The sequence below is a fragment of the Typopeltis vanoorti genome, chromosome 7 (genome assembly GCF_054136105.1).
Source record: "Typopeltis vanoorti isolate ZY-2024b chromosome 7, IOZ_Tvanoo_1.0, whole genome shotgun sequence".
NCBI lineage: Eukaryota > Metazoa > Arthropoda > Arachnida > Uropygi > Thelyphonidae > Typopeltis > Typopeltis vanoorti.
Window position 1 is genome coordinate 85,725,315 of NC_143555.1, and position 15,309 is coordinate 85,740,623.

Sequence of the window (15,309 nt, forward strand, 5' to 3'; positions counted from 1 at the left end):
TAGGAATGAACTGAAGAGGATTACATATTTGAGTGGGAATGTGAAAAAGAATGGAATGAATGATTTGAGAGTGGCAATGTACAGGGATTCTATGATAAGAAGTGTGGTGAGTGAAAAGGGTGCACAAGGTCTGTTTTCTGGGAGGTAGAATGAGCAGGGTGATTGAAGCATTGGATAAGAGGAGTATGTGAGCAAAAGAGTTGGTAGTGATAATTGGCATGAATAATTTGACTGGTAACAAGAAGAATGTAAAGAGGGATGTCATGGGCCTATTAAAGAGAAGGAAAGATAACAGTGCAGCAGGTAAGGTAGTCAGTGTGTTGCCCAGGTATGATAATGATGAGTTGAGAAGAATAAAGATTACGAATAGTATGCTAGCAGAGTTGTGTGAGGAGAAAGGAGTTCATTATCCTATGGCAGGTTTGGATGTCTGTAGGTGATAGTGGTGCACATCACCAAAAGGATATCTATCAGGAATTTGATGATAATATATACACATATATTCCCCCCACCAAAAAAAAAAAAAAATCAACAAAAAACATCAGAATACTATGTAATAAAAAAATTTCCATATTTACTTGACCAACATTTGAGGCCTTCTTGATTTTTTTGGGGGGGGGGAGAATGTATGTGTACATATTATCATCAAATTCCTGACATATATCCTTGGGGAAGGGGTACAGAATCTTATGATAGTATTACATGAAAAGTTATATCATTACAAACGCCTTATCAACAATTTTCCTCCAGATTAGTCTGTTTTCTAATATTCCAATAATATTGGAATGTTCAACATTCCAATATTATCAGATCTTGTATTTCTGTCTTCTAAAGCACCTTTTACTGTATCAATCCACCAACATCTTGGTCTTGCTCTGGATCTTTTTCCTGCCATCCTGGCAAAGATGGCAGGAAAAATTTGCTAATCTTTCCTCTCTCATTCTGTTTAAGTAACCATGCCACCTGAGATTAGCTCTGCTAACACATTCCTGGATGCTAACAATATCAAGTTCTTTCCTGATATCCTTATTTTTTTTTCTTATTCCTTCCCTCCTCTTTTACCTTGCGGTATCAAGGATTTCTATTCATTTAACCACAATGGTATCTCGAGAATAAAGTGGTTAGCCCTATGCCTCCCCGGTGTATCTACGTCTGTAGATGCATGTGTTCATAGGTCGGTTTGCCTGTTCTGGGGAACGAAAAACCCGAGTTTCCGGGTGGAGAAAACCTCTACCTCCAAATATGACCAGCTAACTCACCTTTAGTCGAAAGAGACCAGATAATGGTTCCTCACATCACTGACGGGAATCAAACCCAGGTTTTTCCAGCGAAAGGGCTTCATCTATACTGACTGAGCTATGGAGACTCTTCCTAATATCCTCATTTTTAATATGATACTGCCATTGATGTCATCTGTTCAGTCACATAATCTTTCTCAGGACTCTCATATCTGTGGTCTCCAGTCTTTGATCAAGAGTTTTATTTCTAACCTGGCTCTCAGATCCATAAATTAAAATTGGTTTGAACACTGTCTTGTATACAACTAGTTTAGTGTTTTAACTAATCTCGCTCTTATTCCATATAAATATATCCAATTGGATATATTTATTCCATATAAATATATCCAATTGATTTCCTACCATATCAGCTTTGATAAGTCTGCTGTCTCAATAGAAATATTCCAGTTTTGTGACCACATGTTTATTAGAGAACTGTTTTTAAAAAACTAAACTAGTACTAAAAATAACCTGACAAGTTTTGTTAGTCGTAAGACTAATGAAACTTGTAAAGAGAACTAACAGTTTAAAGCACAAACTATAAGAAATTATGAAAAAACAAGTTCATTTGTTGGTATTATGAACATCAAAAAGTCAGTTAAAAAAACCAAATAACAGATCTATATAACCGTTAATGCGTGTTAGTTGGAGACAACGCTATTTGCTGTTGCGTTCTGTGGTCCACGTTCACTCTGTCCGAGGTCTGAAGTGGGTACATTTTTAATAAAAGATGACCTAACTTGATTTAAAATCAAACCTTGGTTTTTTTGTTGCATTGTGTAGGAATTTTAATTATATTTGTCACCTCTTTGAATACTATAAAGTCTGCTGTCTATTTCCAAATTTAATTTGCCATCTTCACTAAAAAGTGTGCCTAAATAGCTGAAAATGTTTTACCTGTTCTATAGGTTTACTTGTTCTATAGGATGTGTGTGTGTATTTTTTTTTTTTAATTTTTTATTGTATTCTCGATATTTTTTTGGTTTCTGTGGGAGATTTCTTTCCAACTGCAGTGATTCTAGAATTTTTTTATGCTTTCATAAATTCAAGTAAAATAATGGGAAATTTACAGAGCAGGGCTATGCAGCCACAGGTGAAGGATTTGTGGTTACCACTCCCATATAGGAGATGCACCAACTCTAATCTAATCTTGGCCTCAGACATGTCTTATACAAGCTTCTAAATGAGGGTTGTTTGAAAAGTTAGATAGAAAAATAAGTTAAACACATTTTTTTGGGAAAAATCACCTTTATTTCTCAACATAGTCTCCATTGAGGTCTATACATTTGGTTCAGTGAGTTTCCAATTTTTTCATCCCATCTAAAAAGTAGGATTTGCCAAATTGTTCAAACTAGTCATTGACAGCCTTGATGACATCCTTGTTCGAAGAAAGTTTTTTCCCACCGAGTCAAATTTTTAAGTTTGAGAACAACAAGAAGTCACATAGGGCCAAGTCCGAAGAATACGGTGGATGTGGAACCAATTCAAACCTCAATTCTTGCAATTTTGCCAGTGTGACGGCTGATGTGTGGGATGGTGCATTGTCTTGATGAAAGAGCACTTTTTTGTGTGCCAATCTGGCCATTTTTATTTCAGTTCTTCTTTTAAACAGTCCAACAATATCGCATAACACACTCCTCTTACCCTTTTCCAAATAGTCTATCATAATAATTCCTTGGGAATCCCAAAAAACTGTGGCCATCACCTTCCCATCTGACTAAATGGTCTTTGCTTTTTTCGGTGCTCTTTCACCAGGCATTGTCCACTGTTTTGACTGCTGCTTGAACTCAGTTGTGTAGCAGTGGTTCCAAGTTTCGTCTACAGTCACAAATCGATGCAAAAAATCCTGCGAATTGAGATTAAACATTGCCAAAACACTGCAGTGAAATGTTTTCTCGCATGCATTTTTGATCAACAGTCAACAATCGTGGCACCCATCACGCACACAGCTTTTTCATACAATTTCATACAATTTTTCGTGCAGGATACTATATAAGATACCATTCAGTTGAGATGCCTACATCAGCAATCTCATACACTTTCACTCAACAGTCTTCCATAACGATACAATGGATTTTGTCAATCATTTCCTTCGTGGTGACCTCGGTTGGGTGTCAGGAGTGTGCTTCATCTTCGATGGCCTTTTGAACATGTTTAAACTCATTTATCCAAAAATAAATAGTCTTTAATGCTGGTGCAGAGTCCTCATGAACTGCATCAAATTTGGCTTTGATCTGTGTAGCTGTCCACTTCTTCAAATAAAAGTGTTTTATCACTGCACGAAACTCATTTTTCTCCATTTTTATGATAAATGCAAACATGATCATTTTAAATGTTTGCCAAATGAGAACTACGCGTCACACGTGGCTAAAATTTTGCCAGGGATCATGAAAAAGACGATACGTGCCGACACTGGTATGAATGAACAAATTGTGTCACTGTCAATTGGAAATTTACCAAACTTTTCAAATAACTCTCATACTTGGACTCTCTCCTGGCTCAAAATGAAAAAAAAAAAAAAGTAAGCAGGAGAACAATTATTTGTGAGTTGATCAGGCAGCCTCCTGAAGTGTTACCATTAACAAAAGTTCTGGTCCTCTGTACTATCTTTTGGCAGATCTGCAGGAACCACTATACTGCTGAAGAATGGAAGAAATAGTGGCTCTTGTTAAATAATTAAAGTGTGAATATGGGAGAGCACAAACACAGAGACCTCGACTTTCACTGCATATTAAAGGAAGCGCGGGGGGGGGGGGAATTAAACTACAGTGAATAAAATTGAAGAGTAATAAAGAGTATAACCTACTGTTTAATAAAAAAATACAGCAAAAAGACTTCATTTTGTTTTTCTTTTCTAACAGTTCTATGTCTATAAAATTTTTGATGGTATTCCACACAGACTATCTAAGAAATGCTTAAATGCACATTTTTATCCACATGGATATCCCCCCCCACACAAACTGCTTCATTTAACTGCCTTTTTATAAGACTATAAAAATGCAGCAGCTCTATAAATTCCTCTTTACAACGTTCTGATGGCCACACCTAGACTACTGTGTACAGATGTAGTCAACTGGACCTCTTAGGACTGGAAATGTTGAAGAGGATCCAAAGGCAAGTGCCAAAATGGTAGGGTATATGAAGACTAACCAAAGGTTTGTGGATTACAAAGCTTAGTTGGTAGGTGGAAAAAAGGGGATATGATGGAAACATTCAAGTTACTGAATTCAAGTTACAAAATTTCTTCAACATGTTGAAGAAATTTTCCAATACATGACAGGAGAAGAGAGAGGAACCACTCTCTTATATAACTAACAGTGGAAGTCATGTAAAAGTGTTATTAATAGGAAATAAAGACTACAATTTTTTCTTGCAGAGTGGTGAATGAAGTGGAATGTGTTGTCAGAGACGGCCATGAGTGTTTTGTCAGTGAATGAGTTTAAGGAAAGGCATGATAAGTATTATGTGAATAATGATTAGTGTGTGTGTGTGTGTGTGTGTGTGTGTGTGTGTGTGTGTGTGTGTGTGCATGCACAAGTACCTCTAATAAAATGCATGCAGCTTAGTTCACCTTGCTATATGGAATTGTTTCAGAAAAAAAAAAAAATGTTTAATAAAAAATATAGAAGAATTACTGCACAGCACATCCAAAACTTTTCAGGGCTCCCCTTCTCGCACACACATATTTTATGCTATGGTATGCTTTGATTTTATTTATTCTTTTTTTCTGGTGGCAGGTGTGTGGGGAGGTGAAAGTGTTAACCGTGGCATTTGAAAGATTCAGAGCAAGAAAAAAGTGGTATTTTACCTTTTACTTGGAAAAACATAGGTCAGAATCCCATCTAAGATGTGATAAACTTTCATAAAACTGAAGTTGAGTTAGCCAGTTTCATGAGTGCCTCCCCCCCCCCAAAAAAAAACCTCAAGTTTTTTTTATTCTGTAAGAATGACAAGCCAAAGAATATATGCAATTGACAGACTTTGCATGTGCATCTATTGGCTTTATCATCCTAACAGAGCATTAATTAGGTTTCTATGAATTCAAGTGAAGTTATCTAGCCATAACAAGGTTAGATTCTGGCACAATAAGTGATAACACTCAATGGGAATAGAGTTTTTCAATTATTGTACATAAAAGGAGATCTAGTTCAAGGCTTTTCAGGCATGTGTAGTTTGAAGCACCTGTAAAATAGGTGACTTTTATTTATTGAGCTTTTTTTTTTTTTTAGATTTTTTGATGTATTTTTAATATATTATTGGTTTTTACTATATTTTATTGTATTCGGTACACTTGCTAATGTCTTTTAAGGCATATTTTTAAATTAAGATAGTTTGCACAAGTTTATTAAAGGGAAATCATATTTTACTAACTTATTTATGCACTATAAAAAGGTGACAAATACCTAGTAAAGGGGAGATGCATATACAGTGGTGTACTTGGATTTTGCAAAAGCTTTTGACAGAATGACATATGACAAACTGTTAAATAAACTGAAACAGATGGGATTGGAGAACGGACGTCTGAGTTGGATCAGTGACTGGCTGTCAGATAGGTATCAGAAAGTTGTGTAAGGGGTGCAGTATCCTGAAAGAGGAAGGTCACTAGCGGTGTACCAAAGGGGTCAGTTTTAGGACCAATGTTGTTCACATTGTATGTTAATGATATTAGGATGGTTTGGGATTGGGATGATAGTGAGAAGCTGCATATCACTAGGTTTAACTAGTGATATGCAGCTGTTTGCAGATGATGCAAAAATTGAGGAGAGCAATGCAGAGTCAAGCAGATGTTATGGCCATACAGGAGGACTTGAACAGATTGCATGAATGGGCAGGTAAGTAGAACTCGGTTCAATGTTGCAAAGTGTAAGTTTTGAGATTTGGTAAGCAACAATAGGATGCAAAGTATGCATTTGGCTGGGGAAACTTTAAAGGAAGTAGAGGAGATGAGAAATCTAGGAGTGATGGTGGACAAGGACTTGAAATTCAGGGGCTACATTGCATAAGTTGTGGAGACGTCACATCGGATAATGGCAATGATGCAGAGGACCCTGACATGTAGAAATAAAGAGGTAATGATGCCATTGTATAAGGCCTCATATGGATTACTGTAAACAGATTTGGTTGCTGGGATTTTCATGGTGATGAGGATATGTTGGAAAGGGTCCAGAGAAGATTCACAAAAGTGGTCAGTGGATTTTGGAATGTGGAGTACGAGGACAGATTGGGAGAATGTAAGTTGCAAAGCCTCGTGAATAGGAGGAAGAGGGAGGGGGGGGATATGATTGAGACATATAAGCCAGTCAGGGGTTGTTATCAGGCCAACAGAGCCTCCATAGCTCAATCAGCATAGACAAAGCCCTTTGGTCAGAAAGACCTAGGTTCGATTCCCATCCACGACGTGAGAAACCTTTATCTGGTCTCTTTCAACTAAAGGTGAGTTAGTCAGTGTCATACAGAGGTAGAAGGTTTTTTCACCTGGAAATTTCAGTTTTTCGTACCTCAGAATAGGCAAATCAAGCCGTATAAAGAGGGTGTGAGCATAGGAGTGAGGAGAAGGTTCTTTGCATGGAGAGTGGTTGGTGAGTGGAATGCATTGCCTGAGTGCAATGTGAATGTAGACACAAACTCGGTTTAAGGCACTGGATGAGCATTGTGTGTAATAGTGTGTACCTCCCACGATGAGTCTCTGACTCCATAGCATGAAACCCAATAAAGAAAACCTTTAGATTGTTGATATAAACAAAAAAAACTTAACAATGAAATTTCAAAATTAAAAGGAAGAATTCAAAAAAATGACCAGGGAGCTGGAGAAAGCAAAAAAACATTTACAAGAACTAAGACAGGAAAAGAGAACAGAGGAGAACATAACAGAAAGAAAAGCAAATTAGTAGATTATCAATGAATAATAATGATAATAATAATAGTGATGATGATAGTAATAACAATAAAGAAATTCAATTAAAATATAGAAAAAAAAGAAGTCATATGGCTTAGTGATTCGATAATTAAATTTGTGCTTGATGAAAGAGTCACTACATTGAGCTTTGTGGGATCTAAAATAAAAGATGTAACAAAGGCAGCAGTAAAACAGAAAATAAAATAAATTAAATAATATTAGTTGGTCTTAATGATTTAAGATGTGACAAATATAATATGAGAGAGAGGATGTGAATGGCTTAATGAAAACAGAAAAAAAGAAAGGTGAAAAAGTAAAAAATGGTTACTTTATTACTGAGATACAATAGCAATAAGTTAAAAAGGAGGGTAATGATAGCAAATGATTCAATGCACGGGCTATGTAGAAAAGAGCAGGTGTGTGGATTTGGATGGATTTGGAATTAGGAGCCTAGAAAAATTATTTATTGGGATGAGACTTCAGAATTTTCTGACGTCTAACAATTTACATTTCTAAGTATCTAACAATTTACATAAAATCAAAATTACATACTTATCTTTTAGCAGTAAAAATGTGTTTTTGTTTGTTTACTACTTTCTGTATAATAACTTTGTGAATTTTGAAACTTATACCTGAGTGTCTAGCATAAATATAGCTCTGAAAAAAGGGCAGAATAAGAGGTGAATTATTAACAAAATAATGCAAAGAAAGAATGCGAACTATATGATGACACAGCGCAAAGATCACCCTAAATGCAGTAAGATCAGAGAAATACCTGAGGGCACTATATCTTAGAAAGCACGCTGACGCATACGTTCCCCGAACCAAGAAGTCCCGTATGTAAATCGGAGTCACCCGAACGGAGACCAATGGGTGAAACGATGGGAAATTTCAAACACGAAAAGGTGGCGCTCTTGGAGAAGGTATATAACCCGTAACACGGAAGGAAATGACCCCCCCCGGTTTTTTTCTTGTTCCTGAAATTTCTCTCCGTGTGTTTCGAGAAGTCTTCACGGCTCAGCTCTCATATTTGAGGGCTGACTTACGACAGAGTTCAGTATGTCACCGTAGTAGAGTCAGCAAGATAAAATTGCAGGCCATAGTAAGACGTCCAACTACGTAAAATCTAGGCAGAAGAATAGCATCCAGCCCAACGAGCGCGTGTAACCCACGTGGCATTGACATCGAGAAATCCAGATTTGAAAACAAAGGACGGCGGGAAACCGAAGATAAAATTAGATAAGTACTCTCACTTATTCTAGCCTTTTTTGAGATTGACTTACATTTAAGAGAGTGGGATTTAAAATTGTATTAGAAGAAAGAGTGAAAAGTTTAGATCTGAATATAAATGACTATGTTTTCTTGAGATGAATTTTGGAACTTTCAACCCGATAAGGATTCTGTTATGTTTGTTCTGAGAGAGTTCAAAGAGTCTGTTAAAGTACCTTAATGAGAAAAATGAATTGTAAATTTAAGTGTAACGTATACTGAGTTAATGAAGTATTGAGTTTTACTAATACTCTGAGTTTAATGTATAAAGTGAATTGTAAACCTTAAATGTAACATGTTCTGAGTTATTGAGATTTTGCTTATATTCTGAACGTAGTGTTAAAAATGAATTGTAATCATAAGTGTATTATGTGTTGAGATATTGAATTGCTGATACTTTGAGATAGAATACTAAAATTTATTTAAGACTGAAAGAGTGAATGAGAGGTAATGATTTAACTTTAGAATTTGATAATCAATTTAATTTGTGTAGCTTCATTAATTGGATTTAATAAATGTTTGATTCTTTAAATGCATGTATATCTGATCATGTTGACTGACTCTGACCCTTCATAAAAATTGAACCTGAGTACGTGTGAGTGTGCAGGAATATCCCAAGTGAAAGTAAGGGCACGACTGCAAACAAGAATAAGATTATGCCAGAGAATCCAAGTTTCTAGGAATTTAATTATATCGCTAGTAACACCTGAGATTCTATAGTTAACCTAAAGGTAGTCTGTCCCTAACTTTAAGGCTCAAGCTGGCGCAGTAAAAAAATAAATTTGCTTGAGTAATAAGGATAATACATAGGATTCAGGGAACGGGTAATCTTCTGGTGGCCCATAAAGATTAAGTTAAGAAAATCATAGAAGAAACGCAATATAAGGCTTAGTTTATTATTATCAATGTGGAACGCATAACAATAACGCAAGTCTATTCAACATAGAGACATACGCGATTGCGACTGTAATAATAAAAGTAATAACAAAATAGAGTAATAATAATAATAATAGAAGGACACACCACACTTTATAACAGTAGACATAATAGTGATACGAATGTCAATGAACATGGTTATGAATCTGCTGAATGGAGGGGACTACACTTTCGATTAGAACATTTTGAGTGTTGGGGGGGGGGGGGGGGAGAGAAAGGTGCTGAATAAAGCCAAGCACTGTAGATATGAGTATAAGGAAAAGTGAGGTTGAGTTTGTTCCTTTGGACTTGGATCTCAGAGTTGAATGTCGTAACTGGAATCGAGTGTAAAGGGTATAGTGTTTTTAGGAATGATAGAATGACAGAGATAAGGGAGGAAGGGGAGCATTACTAATGATATCAAATAACTTGGGATTTGTGACCAGTTCGGAGAGAAACTCATGAAAGTAATGATAATAATGCCCATATATCAGGGGACAACAAAATATATTGCCAATTTTCTCTGATCAGTAATAAAAGAGTAATCATTATAATTATAAGTGACTTAAACTATTGAAATATTGACTGGGTAGCAGAGAATACTTATGATAAGAAAAGGAGAATTTATTGAGCTGTTCCGAGACAATTTCTCAAGCAGCATGTGAAAGAAGCAACTTGAGGATAAAGTGTGTTAGATCTAATCATAGCATCAGAAAGTGTCTCAGTTAAGGATGTGACTGTTTTGCCACCAGTTAGTGACAATGATAATGCTGTACAGATCTAGGAAATAATCAACCATATAGATGTCTGAATTAGGACAGATTACATGTTGAACTATAAATCTGGAAATTATGATGAACTCAGGAGAATACTATCTTTGGTTCCATGATATCAGTTGTTGAATGAGAAGGGTATCAGCAGTACAGGGGAAGCTTTGAAAACATGCTTAAATGATGCAGTATCTGGATGTGTCCCTAGAGTTCAAAGAACAAATAGAATGGGAATCGCAAATCGATGTGCAATCTCATTGAACAAGAGATCTGTAAGAAGATAGTTTTGGAAGGAATATCATGAGAATAAGAGTGAGAGGAGTTATGAAATATATAAAGCTCATGCCAGAAAAGTTACAAGTATTGTACAGAAAGCTAAGTTGGAGTATGAAAAGAAATTGGCTGCACAGACTAAGTAAATCCAAAAGCATGTATAAGAAAAAAATGAATGTGGAAGAATAACTTTACTGATTGCAGACAGTACCTTAGTATCAGAACCAGATGAGGTAGATCAAATAATGAGTGCTCACTTCACCAAGCTCTATCAATGTGGTGTATGTAACATAGCATACAGTGTTACCACTGCCATCAGATGAAGAGATAGAGGTGCATGAGAAAGAGATTCTAGAGCTGTTGCATAACTTGGATAAGAAATTGGGACAGGTGGGATGTTCAGCACATCTACTAAAGGAATGTTCTGAACTGACTAGGCCCTTGACATGTTTGTATAATTTGAGTCTTAGCTCGGGAAAGATCCCACAGGAATGGAAAGAATGTATGATAATCCCATTGTACAAGTATGGTGCTGCAAAGACTGATGCATCTGACTATTGACCAATCAGTATCTCTGGAGTAATTGTAAAGATTTTAGAGAAGCTGGTAAGAACCTGTATACATTAATGGGTGAATAAATAGGATATATTTTGCATGGAACAACATGGGTTTACTCAAGGGAGGCCATGTCTGAGAAATCTGCTCATATTTTATGTTATAGCAGAACAAAGGAAATGGATACATTATGATACTGTTGTACATTGCTAAAACATTTGATAGATACCACATAAAAGTGGTTAGTATATCCACTCTCCAGCCAAGAGGCTGTGGGTTCAAATCCTGCCAAGGAGATGGATGTTTGTGATTGTCCTACTAACCAATTACCATATGAACTGCTGTGACCTATGTCCTGGTGCAGTATGACCCTTGATGTCTTTGTGCCATAAAAAATCAAATTAAAAAAAAAACAAAACATAAAAGACAGTTGCATAAATTAGAGAATATGGAATTGGAATATAAGCTATTAACTTGTATAAGTGATGGCTAATAGATCAGTATCAGAACGTGGTATATGGGGAATGTGAATCTGCCAGATTTAAGGTGACCAGTGGTGTGCTGCAGGAATCAGTCCTTGGACCATCGTCATTTAATCTATTCATTCATGATATTGGAAAGGGATTGAGGGGAGATCTTTAGTTATTTGCTGATGATGAATATCATGCATTCTTGCAAGAAAGGCAAGGCAATCAGAGATGCTACTGAATTGAATTGAATAGGCTGGAAGTGTGGTAAAATGATAATGGTTATCAATTCAATGTTAGTAAATGTAAAATTATGCACTTTGATGTGATGCAATATCCAAAAGCATATTTCATTGGTGGGCTGACAGTAACTGAAGAGGCTAGAAATCTTGGAGTTATGGTTAATAGAAAGTTGAATTTCAAAAGTCACAACAAATTGCAAGTACAACCCAGAAGATAATTGCGATGTTGAAATGAACATTGACATGTAAGGATATTAAAATCATTTTGCCTCTTTACAAGGCTTTGATACAACCATGCTGGACTACTGTGCACCAATTGTTAGCTCTAGCTGAAATGTGGTCTCCTTTCCTGATTCAGAAAGGCTGCAAAGGAGAGTTACAAAAACGACATCAGGATTATGAAATGTAGTTTAAGGATAGACTGAAAGTATGTGGACTGCAAACACTGGTAGACAGAAGAATGAGGGGTGACATGATACAGGTCTGCAAACTTTTGAGAATGTGTTATAGGATATCAGTTGATAACATTTTTCATTATATAGAAGGTGGAGAGAGGACAAGGGGCATCTGTGGAAGTTAAGTTTGTGTGAAACTAAGAAAGTAGTGACAGTTGGATTTTTCTCTTGTAGAACCATGAGTGAGTGGACCAGTTTGCCTGTTGAAGTATTGAGTGCACTTAGTGTGAATGAGTTTAAGGGAAAGTATGACAACTGATGTGGATGATGTATGGCCTCCTTCGATGGATCTTTGACTCCCTGGAGGTCTAATAATAATAAATTAGATAATTAAAGGAAACTTGGTGATGAAGTCAATTCTTCTAGGAAAAGCTGAAATTCATCCTGTTCATATAAAATATAATTTTCCACTTCTGAGGAAAATTTTATTTCTTTTATATATATATATATATATATATATACAGGGTGTTCGGGATAAATTTGACATATTTATAATTAATTATATTTTTCCGTAAGTTACATGTATTAACACACACTTCTCTTCATTTAAAAGTTTGGACCCTTCTTCATTCATATACAAGATGTCAGAAAGGATGGATAGCTGGAACCCACCTGAATCATGGAAGAGAATAACTTGTATCATGATGATTCGTGCCCGCCATCAAAATAAGGATATTACGACTGCTGCCCAATGCTCCCTGAATACAGTAAAAACAATCAGGCATGAACTAGAGACTTGCAATGGTGACTACGAGGATGTAGCAAGAAGAAAGATCCCTAGCAGACGATCTGATTGCGTTCGTACAGCAGAATTCCTCGCAAATCTGCAGGAACAGGTGTTGAAGAACCCTGGCATTGGAATTCGGGCTTTGTTCGTGGAGTTGCTAACTGTAGTCAAGCCCTGGATAACAAGGGTAGCCAATGGTAGGCCGTATGTATGGCAGCAGGATTCGGCCCCTTGCCACACCTCTGGGAAAAGTCAAAAATGGTTGTCTGAAAATTTCTACGACTTCACCAGTCCAAATGTTTGGCCTCCAAACTCCCCAGACCTTAACCCCATGGATTATTTTGTATGGGGCGCAGTTGAAAAAGACACCAATCGCACTTCCAGTAATACAAAAGCCCAGTTAATGGATAAAATTAAAACAGTTTTTGCGGCCCTTCCCAGGGAGACTGTAGCATCAGCTTGTTCGAGGTTCCGAAGCAGAATTGAAGCTGTGATCGATGCTAATGGTGGTTATTTTGAGTAAATCTTGTTGATAGTATTGTAATTAACTTTGCCTGTAATGTTTTTTTGTCAATTCATTAAATTTAATAGATACAAAGAAGATTTTCTTTTTCCTTACGAAACTGTCAAATTTATCCCGAACATCCTGTATATATATATATATATTTCTTACATTTCATATGAGCCTTTTGTTAACTCTAGCCGAAATTTATGAAAAAAAGGACATAGATCCTTTTATCACTATATTACTACATCAAGAGGAAACAAAAATCTTTCCTAAATCTCTAAAACCTGTCTTCTCATAGTGATAATAACAAATAAAGCATTACAAAATTATAAAATAAGTTCAGCCAGTAGGATTTACCATAGGGTAACATATTACCTCTATCATGAAGAGAGCGAAATAGTTTTGTACTTCCTTTGTATCGTAGAGGTGTAATGTCATATAGTTCTTCTAGATCCTTCTTTGTTAATTTTCTTCTTTTCAAGCGAGCTAAAAATTAAAAATTATTAACAGCAGTTTGTGTTCATATATGTATACATGATTGGAACATTCAAATAAATGACTGTTGTAATCAATATAATCAGGTGAGTAATTTCACCTTATTGAAATATAAAAATACATCCATCCACAGAAATATATTTTAAGGAGTATAAAACTATTAAAACATAAATACATGTCAATATTATGCATTATATAAATATTTACCCAAAGGCAGAAGTTTGCAGACTGAAATGATCTATAATTTTTATATGAATCCTACCCATAAAAGACTGTAAACTTAAAGTATATTAGTAGCATGCCAGCTAAAGATTAGATAATCTGGAAACCCTGCTACAGACATGGAACTTTTTCAAGTCACTTAATTTCACCAATAAGCAAAGTGTTTTTTTCATACTGGGTATTGAAATTCATCTACTTCCAACAATATATTCTCACCAAGCATAAATTCTGCATCCCATCTTTGTTTTCCAAATTTTAAAACCTTACATTTTGCAACATTGAACTCACATCCCCATTTGCTTGCCCAATCACTCAATTTATTCAAGTCTTCTTGCAAGGCTACAACATCTTCACTACTCTTTATGGTTCGTCCCAACTTTGCATTATCTGCAAACAACTGAATATCTCCATCCAAATCTTCGTCAATATCATTAATATACAAGTTAAATAGTAATGGCCCTAAAACAGACCCCTGAGGCACTCCACTAGTGACTTTCCTTTTCCTGGATATTGCACCCCCATACACAACTTGTTGATACCTATCAGATAGCCAGTCTCCAATCCAATGCACTAATCTAATATCCAACCCCATCTGCTCTAGTTTGACTGTCAACTTATCATGAGGTACTCTATCAAAAGCTTTTGCGAAATCCAAGTATATTACTGTGTATCCTTCTCCTCTTTCCAAGGAAGCAGTCACTTTATTGTAATAAGTAAGTAGATTACTAAAACATGACCTCCCTTTAGCAAATCCATGCTGTCCATCAAAGATTATACTATTGTTGTCAACCCAACTCTGGATCCTAGTTCTCACAAGCTTCTCCAACAACTTAACCACAACACTTGACACACAGATAGGCCTATAGTTTGATGCTTGAGTTCGATCACCTCCTTTATGAAGTGGCACAATCTTGCCCTCCTTCCACTCTTTAGGAACTTGACCAAGGGCAAGACTCGTATTAAAAAATTATGTCAAGACAGGTGTCAACCCACTGGCACACTCCTTCAGAATACGCGGTGATATATTATCAAGTCCCACAGCCTTATTTACATCTAGTTTACTCAACTCCCCAAATACCTCTTGCTCACTTACAGTCAGTCTCTTCTCCCCATCATCAGCTGCTCTTAATCTCTCCATGAAGTCACATTCACAAGATTGAAAGATCTTTATGAACTGCTCATTAAGTATCTCCACCACACATTCTGCAACAGCTGTCTTTATACCATTTCCTCCAATC

General features: G+C 36.2%; 1 protein-coding gene across 2 annotated transcripts in view; it reads right to left on the reverse strand.

The window, feature by feature from the left end:
• Positions 1-15,309, reverse strand: part of MICU3 (Mitochondrial calcium uptake 3) — a 224,561-nt gene that overhangs the window by 174,454 nt on the left and 34,798 nt on the right. For both annotated transcript variants that reach the window (XM_090395373.1, XM_090395372.1), the window contains exon 3: positions 13,730-13,840. In XM_090395373.1, coding sequence (XP_090251499.1) covers positions 13,730-13,840 — 111 coding nt within the window. The remainder of the gene's footprint in view (positions 1-13,729; positions 13,841-15,309) is intronic.